Here is an 11404-nt window from a genome sequence, read left to right as displayed (position 1 = left end):
TTGCTCTGATGTTCTTTTGGTTATAGTTCATCCGAAACTTAAAGTTTTGAGGAGATAATTTAGATTTGTTTAGTAAGTCCCCTACTTGATCCGTTTCTCACATCTCTGGTTGTTATACGTCACTTGTTTTTTTACAAGGTTTGGTGCCCAAAGATTATCAACTGCAATGTATCCAAACAACTTCCGAAGGTTACTCATCTGCTCAACTTCACGGGGCATTTGGTCCAATGAACATTCATACACATTCAGGTCTGTCAGTCTTGAGGTAACCTCACAAGTTAGTGACAACTTTCAAGATTTAAATCTAACAAATTTACAAGGCTGGTGACTGACTTGATAGCATCTGAAGCTTTGTGCAGTAAACTAGTTTTCGAGATTGCGGATTCATCTGTAGGAAGTTTTTTAAGGTGAGCTAGATTTAAAATTCGTAAATTCCTAAATTTACAGAAGAAGAATTTAGGAAGTACTCAGATCTCGGTCTCAGAAAGATTTAAGGTATGCCGAGAATGATAACCGGCCAACTGTGTCGGGTAGTTGTTGGATTCTAATGGCTCATAAATTATATAAGGTACGTAAGTGGCAAACATTGCTTCTGAGATATGTATGGGTTGGAGATCCAATCTCCATCTCCTCCAAGACTGACGACTCCTTTACACCTGTCGACAAAGCCGTGGGGAGAGTGGTTGTATTGCAATCCACAACTAAGCTGAATCTGGACTAATCCCCCTCAAGACATGGCATTGTTTCGATGAGAGGAAAGTTCTCAGATTTCTGTTGACCACGCCTACACTGGTTGAATACGGTAGAATGCTTTCAGCAGCTAACACGTCGGACAAGTCTCCATATGTGAACTTGTGATCTTGTGGAAACAAACAGCGGTGGATGGACGCTCGTGACAATGTAGGCCACCAACAGTGGAGAAAAACGAAAGCCATATGTAGGTCCTCAGAAACTGTCATCCGACAGGGAATCAAATAAGTGTGTCACAGATGTAATATAAATTTTATAATTATATTATTATTATTATTATTATTATTAAAAGTTTAATATCATAATCAAAATAGATTAAGATTATGATTATGTACCTTTTGATGATATTCAAAAAATCTTTATTCAAAAAACCTTTTGACTATCTCGTTATATCGAAGCGAACTCAGCTCGTAAGGCACGAGTCGAACTCGCTAGCACACAAGAACTCCACTCGTATAATTGATTTAGAAAACATAAAAAAATTTAATCTAGTAGAAAATTTGTATTTATATTTTAGACACAAGACGAAACAATGATTTATCGAAATTTTAAGAATCAATATATTTCTAAATCTATTCATGAGAAAAAGTTGAGACTTTTGATCTCCATTTTAAAAACCAAGAAACTCATTGGCACTCTTATAATATGATGCCATGGGTGAAAAATACGATGCCCTACCCATAATGCCAAATAGACCCTTATACCATTTTATCGCACATAAAATATCAAGTGGATTTTTCGAATTAAACGAAATCTAGATGAATTTATTACTAGATACAAAGTACGTTTAGTGGCCAAAGGATTTCACCAACGATCATATGTTGATTTCATAAAAATATTTAGTCCAATTGTAAACCAATGATAATCTAGTCATCCTAAGTTAACTATCACTTAAGGCTGATATATATATGCTAATTAGATGTTAATAATACATTCTTACATAAGACCTTAACTAAAGATATTTTTATGCAGCAACCTCATGACTTCATCCACACTCAATATCCAAGTTATGTTTGTAAACTACGAAAACCTATTTATGAAGCTTAATGAACTTTGACTTATTTCTAATGTCAGTTGACTTTGTCAACTCTAAGTTTGACACATCTTTATTTCTATAATAACAAAATGGAAGTACTATATATCTACTAGTTTTTGTGGATAATATTATCATCACAAACAATAAACATATGAAGATTAAATAATTCCTTAAGTAATTAGTAGATCAATTTTTCATCAAACATCTAGAAACCTTAAGCTATTTTTTGGGAGTACATTCAAAATTTATTATCATAGAAGTTGTCACTCACTCTCCATTATTGAATCACTCAAATTATATTATGACAAACCTACGAAACTCACACATTACTGATAAATATTTGGTTCCTTATAGTATTCATCTCTTATACGTCCAGATATCTCATTTATAGTCAATAAATTATTATAATTTATGTATCGGCCCTCCACTATATATTGGTCTACACTAAAACTTGTCCTATGATATCTCAAAGGAATTCTTAATCATAGACTTTTTCTTTATAAATACTCAATACTTCATCTCCATGCCTTCATTAATGTTGATTGGGTAAATAATGATGAAAGAACATCAATGTCAACCTATATTATTTTTCTTGGAATAAATCTAATTAGTTAGAGTTCTAAAAAATAAAATATATTCTCAAGATTCATGACTAAATTGAATGTTGAGCCATCGCCACCACCGCTATATAACTCAATTGGGTATCGCTATATAATTCAATTAGGTCACCAATCTGTTATATAAACTTCACATCACCTCCCAATCTACTCCTACAATATATTGTAATAATGCTAGTGTCATCTACTTATGTGTTAATCCAGTATTTTACTCATGTATGAAACATATTACCATCGACTTTTACTTTATTATAGATCAAATAATCAAACATCAATTACATATTTTTTACGTTCATATCTCAAATCAACTACTAGACTCCCTCACAAGCCATTCGCTCATAAGATATTTTAATTATATTATTTCAAGATTGATATTCTTGACAAAAGCTCACTGAACATGAAATGACATATGATAAAAGATCACGATAAAAATAAACATAGAATAATAGAAGTAAGGAATGACATCTAATAAAAGATCATGATAAAAATAAACATAGAATAATAGAAGCAAGGACATCTAATAAAAGATCATGATAAAAATAAATATAAAATGATATTTTTGTATTCCTTATATCCTCAATTAAATTATAATTTAAAAATTAATTATATATTTGAGTGATTGATTTGATTGAATAATTTAAATACACGACAATTCTTCACATGAAACTGTCAAATGTCTTCACACACCTGCACGGTTATCGAGCTCGCAAGTTCTTTTAGGATCCACATGGAGTCAAAAGGAGTACATTTGAAGAAACATATCATGGTTCGATGTTGTTCGGAACTCCTGGCGCACCCAAGGGTCGTGATAAATCGTATGAGCAAGGATGAACTCCATATAAATGGTGCTTTTGCTTATGATCACCGAGGAGAGCAGCCTCGTCTTTTTCCGCCATCGTCATCTTCAGATTGTTGCCGCTGAATCATGTTTCTACATCCTCGTCTTTTCCCACCACCTCGTCACTTGGGACGGTGGAAAACTATTCTTCTCGTGGATCCATGGAATTCGCCTTATCCTTCCAGAGGCCCAACGCAGACGCCGTCTCCTTCAGCTTGCACGCCGTCTCCTTCAGCTTCCACTAGAATTGCTTGGCGAGAGACCACTCGGTTGCCGAGGAAGCAGCGCGACAAGAGGTTCGATGCCGCCGCTGCTTCTCCCGGCTGCCAGTCCAGGATCTTATCCAGGACGCCTAGAACGTCCATAATGGCTACACCGGCATATATCACCCACTCCAACTCCGGCTCCTTCAGTGCTCGCAGATCGGCATCCAAGAACACGCCCTTGATGACCCAGAGACACGTAGTAGTCGCCCCCGCGCCATCATGGCAGCCGACGGCAGTGTATTATGCAGGAGAAGCGTCTGATCTCCCGCCATCGCCATGGCTTCGACCTCACGCACGCACGTACGCCTTGTCCCGCTCGATCTCCTTGGCTTTCTCGCAAGTATGGAACATACTCTCTCTCTCTCTCTCTCTCTCTCTCTCTCTCGGTCAAACTAAGCATATCATTTAGTTTTTTAATCTCTTAGGAATGGGACTAAGTTTTGGTCCCCTTCATGTGGTTACCTTAGTTCATCAAACTCATCCAAGTAATTTGAACTAACATTAGCTAACTTGAGTTAAGAATGTTGCACGTAGATTATCCTCGGTACGTGCATGAGATTACTCACAATCATGTTTGCTATGTTAATGATTTATATAGTTTGCAGATGGGACTGAAGGCACATCAAAGCCATGAAGTCCTGGTGAGGATGCTAAACCCCACATATCAAAATTGAGCATGTTAGATGGACTTATTATTGTTAACCTGAATTTAAATATTTAGGATTCATGATTCGATCTCATCCAATTAATAGGTCAATTATCAGAAAACCCTCCAAAACAAAACAAGCACAGTTGGTAGACTCATGATGATGGATATAAAGATATGAAAACAAATACAAGAAAAAAAATCAAGTGACAACCCTACAAGGCAATGAATGACCCATCTTGACCTGATTCAACCAACTTGTTCGAACTGTTATCCACAAAACACTAATTACCAAACATAAGAATCAAAACCCATATCCACTAACTCAGGCATAGATACTGTAACCCCAAAAGAAAGCCTAGGGGATTAGTGGTGTCTGTCATCTTACATAAAATTTCTACAACTGGAATCTACAATGTATAAATCGCAACCAGTGTCTGTCATCTTACATAAGATTTCTCTCGTGATAGACTCCCAACATCTACGAGAGGTATTTCACAAAGTCATGAGGATTATATATATAGGCTTGGAGTGAAGACTATGACACTACCAGTAGCTCATTAATAGAAAGCACTAGTTCAACATGAAACCCAATTATGATACAAAGATATCAAAACTGAATTTTGCCAAAAATGTAGCTGTAGTAAATAATATACAGAAAGACTCGTACTAAAAATTTTACATGTAATCTAATTCCTATATGCCTAATCTTGAGAGAGAGAGAGAGAGATATACACAACAAAAAGAAAATAACTAGCGAACATACTACGTTGCCCTACAAAAGTATGGGGAAGATTTGATCCACCAAATACTTGTTATAACCACAATGATCAAAAGAGAAGATTATGATGAGTCACTAGAGGCTAGTCTCGAGGAAGATGACTCGCCCAGGGAGACTGAAGTAAAGGAAGACGCCCAGGCCCGGGCATTATTTGCCCCTTTCTGAAAGTTACTTGTCTTGTTGCAGAATCTAAGGTTGCTCCACAACCCATTAACCTCAACCACATGGAGCATTTGCTCCAACAGCTGACTTGATTCACGAAGAAAACTCGAGTTCAGATGACAAGCATGTGAGACCCAGAAAGCTTTGAAGCAGGAGTAGATGGCAGAAAAAGAACATATAATTATCTTCAGACCGATGTAGATTATGCCAAAGGTTAAGTAAGGTTCCTTGGTTATTAACTCGCTTGCAGACTCAACTTCCAGTACAGGGGACTTCACATTTCCTGAACCAGATTGATCAATAGCCAGATACATGATAGGATTCAGACCTGTATAAGAATAACTGAGAATAAGTTTGCTGCAAACTTAATACTCTGGGAAGAGTTAGAACTTAGAAGTATAGTTAATTTTTTTTATGATGGCTTTGTCCATCTCACAGTTTATAATGTCTTGGTCATGCAATACCAAATATCTTGCAGGCGACAGAGACCTCAATGAATAACTCAATTTTAAGAGGAGAAGCAGGTGCCATATCTGCTACAGCACTATGTTTGCAATACGAAAAACTTAGACCTACCCCACCCCCATCCCCTAGAAAGCAGGAAAAGGGTGGGGAAAAAAAAAATCACAATGCTTCTGATAAAACTAGGACAACAAGCATCAGATGGCAAATACCCAGAAGCAATAAGAACTGTCATAAGAAATAAAATGCAACTTGAGAAATTAACCTGTACTTTTCTTGTAGAAATGGACCAGAGAATTGAGATCCTTTGGGCCATGGTATCGAATTCTTGATGTCTGATTGATCAGCATTATAGCTGGAAAGCTGTGAATACCATTTCTCGATAGGACACTGCATAGCAAGTGAAAAATTATTGCATTAAATAGCATGATCCATACAAGATCGACCAATATATTGATGAAGAAAAAGAGCATGTATGACTTGCGAACTACATACCTTGGTATGATAGAAGATTCTTCAACTAGTAAGTGCTTTATTTGAGGAAACATGGAACTAAGAGCATCGAAAATAGGTTGAATGTTCCGTGAGAATGGACACCATGACACACCAAAAAGAACAGAACAATATTGATCACCACAATTCAGGTATCTCTCGAGTGTCTCTCCAGTCACCTTCAAAATGTATAGACAAAGTCAGATATATCTGCAATCTGTAATCCACAATCAAGTTGAGTAGGGAATCTTAAATAAAAAACTTAACAGTCTATCACAATGGTTAAAGTAACACCGACAGACTACCTTGTTTAAGTACTCCATTCCGTATGTGAGTAATATGAATTAATTGTCAACTCTAGCTGCTGAATGAAGATAATCATCTATTTTTAGGCCCTTTGCCTTTGGGTCTGTGGCTGGATAAAAGTTTGTTTGAATTAGAATCGAGTGCTTGTATTATCAGCATTCATCAAATCATTACCATCACTTTGACTCCCATCTTCTAGTACATAAAGCATCCTCAGCAAATGCTCCATGCATACTCTACTAGTACAACTCTTTACAAGATGATAGAGAATTTTAAATGAAGGAAGTCCATGCACAATATGAAGGGAAACAATCCCCACCACTAATGGATCTTATGTCATATGCGCTATGAATAGTTTTCTAAACCCTGTGCATTGCCAATATTTTAAGATACTCTTGATGTTTCCTTTTGTATTATATGTATATCCACTGAAAAAGTAAGAACTCTTTATTAGTTGGTTCCATTTTCTAGTACACAAAATGTCATGATCCGATTTAATGGGAATAACTGACCAATTAATTTTATAGTTCTAGAACCATGTATCCATAATGGTTATCCCCAAGTTAATCATAGTACATCCATCAAACTTTTAAACCAATTCAAGTCTCTTTCCACTTCTGATATGGGGCTAAGATAGGAGTCCTACATAAATCATCCTCCACAAATGCTCCCTGCAGACAATTCTTCATTCAGGGGATGGTATAAAATTTTATATGAATGAAGTCCATGTCCAATATGAAGGGAAACAACCCCCACCATAAATGGATCTTATACGCCATATGCACTATGAATAGTTTTCTAAACTCTGCCACTGTCCATAATTTCATATACTATTGAAGTTTCCTTTCATAACATATGTATATAAATTGCAACAAGTAACATCCACCAAAAAACTAAAAAACTCCTAACTGGTTGGTTCCATAAACAACTAGCTGCTACCAAACACACCCAAGTGTTTGGTTAAGGCTACAGCCATAGTTTACAATCCAGAATGTTTGTTGTTTATTTTTGGGTTAAATATGGCATAATTTACCACCTTTTCACTCTCTAAAGCAAATAGGATCTTCATATAAACATTCATGCATTAATAATTAAATAAATTAAATCACAATGTTTAAATGTTCTACAGTACTAACAATCTACTAAATCATGACATATTGAAACTTAACTATATGATGACTATAACAAATTATTCATACTTGAATCTAGACATCAGATCAGGCTAAAGACAAAAAATTGTAATGCCCAACTAAAGGCTATAAAATTTAATTAACAGTGGATCTCAAATTGCTTTCTAGAAAGAAGAAGAACCACAAGCCCAATACTCTCCCGAACTTCAAAATTCTAAAGAAAAATCCCACAATCAATTGAACGTTGAAAAGGGGGAAAATTTGTCCTATTTAACAATACGAATCATTCATCCGTTTTCCAGAGAAAAACTAGAAGAATGACCTGTAGCTAATATCAACTGAAGAAATTGATAAAACTGGCGAATAAATCAACGTGGTCCATGGATATCCACAAACGAAGTTGTCAGCTACCAAGAAACACTGAATGAACGCCTCTGTTTATAAAGTACACAAGAAAATAGATGAAGAGATAATACAAAGGCTGCTTCCACGTATATACTAAGGGATACACTCCAATTTTTACTAACCAACCATAAATAATAAAAATTTTCCTTTTCAATAGTTCACATTTGATATATTTCTTAAAAGGAGAAATTGCAGAAGAAGCTAAAACGACCAGAAATACCAATATTATAATTATAAAGCGAGAGATGTTAATAAAGATACCCACCCGTCGATCAAAACCAAAAAACAATTTGCGCCGACTAGCAAATATCCATGACACCACACCCCCAGACACCAAAAATGTCAAAACTTTAAATAAGATAAATGATCATGAGGCATTAGGATTCCTAAACAGTCATAATAATGCCAGAAAAAAAAAAACATCACAATTAATCGCAAAGCCCCAAAAGAATTCGCAAAACACCAAGAGAAAATTCTCGCCTTTGATAAACTAGGACGCACGGTTACGCGATTGATTGAGAAAGAAGGGTACCTCCTGGCGCAAGGGAAGCTCAATCCATCGAGGGCATTGAGATCCGAGGTCGTCGAGGAAGGGGACGCTCAAGCGAGGGCAGAGAGGCTGCATCGTCGCGAGGGATACGCGAAAGACCAGGGAGGAAACGAAGAAGAGAAGGGCGGCGACGACGGGAAGAGGGGATCCGGCCATGGAAAGGAGGGAGGAAGCAGTCGAAAGCACCAATCGGGAGGAAGACTAGCGATGATAAGTTTTACCCTTTCAGCTCTTGTTTTTTGATTTATTTGCTTTCTCTTATTTTGATTAGGATGTGCGTTTGTCTTCGCTGCCGTAATGTGTCGGCTCGTTCTGTTTTCTGTTATATATATATATATATATGTATATATATGTATATGTATATATATATGTATGTATGTATATGTATGTATATATATACATATATATATATATACATAAATATATATATATATACATACATATATATATACATACATATATATATATAAATATATATATATATATAAATATACATACATATACATATATACATATATATATATGTATGTATATATATGTATATGTATATATATACGCGAAAAATAAACATATTTTGGGTGCAAGGTAACAAAAGGTAAAATAGTCTCCTTCGGCTTCTACGTCTCGTGCCCTAAATTTGCCGCTCCTTCCCAAGCGTCGTTCCCTTCCACCCACTTGCGGAGGCGAACGCCGGAGAGACGACGACGACGGTAAGATCTTCTTCTTCTTCTTCTCTTCTTTCTGAATATAGCTTGCATCCGCGATTTGTTAACGCTGTCGAGAAAGGAGAACGGTCTGATCGGTGTTGGCCTCTTTGGTCAGTCTTTTTCCTGCTAAATTTGATGATGACCTGCCTCAATCTCGGGTAGTACTGGTGCTTTTCCTCCCTTGTATGCTGATCTTTAAGTTGCTTCTTTTTAGATTTGGTGTGTGGAATCCAGTAGCTTAATTGACACGAGAAATTTCTGATATCAGCGAGTAATCCCCTCTTTTTTTGATACACGTCAGGGATTTTCTCATGAAATTTGGTGTGTTTTGAAGTCCAAGAGGCGATAAGATCTGTCAGCGGTCAGTTGTTCGCAGCCATGTCGGTCACGGCCGGTGTTAGCGACACGGTGATCACCATCCGCGACAAGCTCCGGGGAAAGATCGGCCAGACCAAGGTCAAGAGGTACTGGCCCGGCAAAGCCCCGGAATGGGCAGACGAGGTGGAGGATGATGAAGACATCAGGGCCTCCAAGCTGGCCGCCCTCGAGAAGGCCTTCCCTACACGGGATGATGCTGATGTACCTCAGAAAGATGATCGCAGGCTGAGGCGTCTGGCTGAGAGCCGAACTGAGAACAAGGAAGAGGTGAGGGCCGATCACCGCCGTATCCGGCAAGCTGAGATAGTATTGACCACCGAGGAAGAAAATAATAGGTTGGAGGGCTTGGAGTTGGAAGAGGAAGATGAGGACGCGATTGAGGAGAGGAGGCGCAGGATAAAAGAGAAATTGCTTCAGAGAGAACAGGAGGAGGCTGCTCTTCTCCCTGTAGAAGAGGAAGAAGAAGCAGAAGAGGAGGAGGAGGAATCTGAGTATGAGACAGACTCAGAGGAGGAACAAATGGGTATTGCCATGGTGAAGCCAGTTTTTATACCAAAGTCACAGCGAGATACTATTGCAGAGCGTGAGAGGCTTGAGGAGGAGGAACGGCGCCTTGAGGAGCTAGTGAAGAAGAGATTAGATGAGAGAAAAGTTGAGACTAGGCAAATCGTGGTAGAGGAGATAAGGAAGGATGAGGAGATCCAGAAGAATTTGGAGGCTGAGGCGAACATATCAGATGTGGACACAGATGATGATATGAATGAGGCTGAGGAATATGAAGCTTGGAAGACTAGGGAGATTGCAAGGATTAAGAGAGAAAGAGACGACAGGGATGCAAGGTTGAAGGAAAAGGAAGAGATTGAAAAGGTTAGGAATATGACAGAGGAGGAAAGGAGGGAATGGGAGCGGAAGAATCCAAAGCCACTCTCTGCACCGAAGCAGAAGTGGAGGTTTATGCAAAAGTACTATCACAAGGGTGCTTTCTTCCAGTCTAGTTCTGATGACCATGCAGCGACAGCGGGTACAGATGATATATTTAGGCGTGATTTCTCTGCACCAACTGGAGAAGATAGGATGGATAAGACCATATTGCCTAAGGTCATGCAAGTCAAGCACTTTGGACGTAGTGGAAGGACCAAATGGACTCATCTTGTCAATGAGGATACAACTGACTGGAATGCTCCGTGAGTATACCTTTAGCCTCGTAAATCAGCAATTTGTAGGCACACACCACACACACACCCATATATTGTGGTGATAGCAGCTAATGCTAGTTTTCATGTTTGTTATCATAAAGAAGAAATGACCTTGTCAAATTAAAATGTAAACTGAGAAAATTTAGGCCACAACCCGTGTTCTTTTTTATCGCAAGAGTTGCTGGTGAAACCAAGAACAAAATCATTTTTTACTGCTTTGTGACATTCTGTGAATTATCTAGTCATGATTTTAGGAAGTTAGAACTTAGAACTTTTGGTCGAACATAGATATCCATGCCCTTGAGATGTACTTGGATTTAATATCTTTTGTGATATTACAGGTGGAGTATGAATGGCCCTCTTCGATCAAAGTATAATGCAAAAATGGCAGGTATGAATGCACCAATTGAAAAACCAAAAGGAAGCAAGAAGTTGAAGGATTGGGAGATTAAGTAGCTTATTCTTCTTGGTTATAGTATTTGTCTGGTTGATGCAAAGAAGGGATTTCACCCATGCTTTGTCTTGTAATGGTCTTTACGATGCAAGTTTTAACATGAAGAAAACCTTCATATATTAGATTTTGTAGTATCAACTGCAGAATATGTTAAGATATACTTATTGATTTCTGAATTTCGCATGTTTCTCTTTGTCATTCCTTGGAATGAATATTGTTTGTCATATT

The 11404-nt window shown here is 37.6% G+C and overlaps 2 protein-coding genes across 3 annotated transcripts; one reads left to right on the top strand and one right to left on the bottom strand.

Annotated features, from left to right (window-relative positions):
- Positions 1-4685: 4685 nt before the first annotated feature.
- Positions 4686-8731, bottom strand: LOC135625629 (5'-adenylylsulfate reductase-like 5). Its single transcript, XM_065130680.1, has 4 exons — positions 8424-8731; positions 6054-6229; positions 5824-5948; positions 4686-5424 (listed from the first exon to the last, which is right to left on the bottom strand). Exons 1-4 carry the CDS (start codon positions 8595-8597, stop codon positions 4997-4999), a joined length of 903 nt encoding a protein of 300 aa, XP_064986752.1. The 5' UTR covers positions 8598-8731; the 3' UTR covers positions 4686-4996.
- Positions 8732-9019: 288 nt separating this feature from the next.
- LOC104000354 (uncharacterized) lies at positions 9020-11352 on the top strand. 2 transcript variants are annotated; one of them, XM_009422375.3, is made up of 3 exons: positions 9020-9151; positions 9450-10710; positions 11064-11352. In XM_009422375.3, the coding sequence occupies exons 2-3, from the start codon at positions 9527-9529 to the stop codon at positions 11176-11178; spliced, it is 1299 nt and encodes a 432-aa protein (XP_009420650.1). In that variant the 5' UTR covers positions 9020-9151; positions 9450-9526; the 3' UTR covers positions 11179-11352. The 2 variants fall into 2 exon arrangements, with proteins under 2 accessions (XP_009420650.1, XP_009420651.1); XM_009422376.3 differs by having other exon boundaries at positions 9022-9151; positions 9483-10710.
- Positions 11353-11404: the final 52 nt, after the last annotated feature.

Source organism: Musa acuminata, chromosome BXJ2-10 (assembly GCF_036884655.1).
Source record: "Musa acuminata AAA Group cultivar baxijiao chromosome BXJ2-10, Cavendish_Baxijiao_AAA, whole genome shotgun sequence".
Taxonomy (NCBI): domain Eukaryota; kingdom Viridiplantae; phylum Streptophyta; class Magnoliopsida; order Zingiberales; family Musaceae; genus Musa; species Musa acuminata.
Note: the sequence above shows the minus strand (reverse complement) of the source record. Positions and strands in the feature narration are given on the sequence as shown.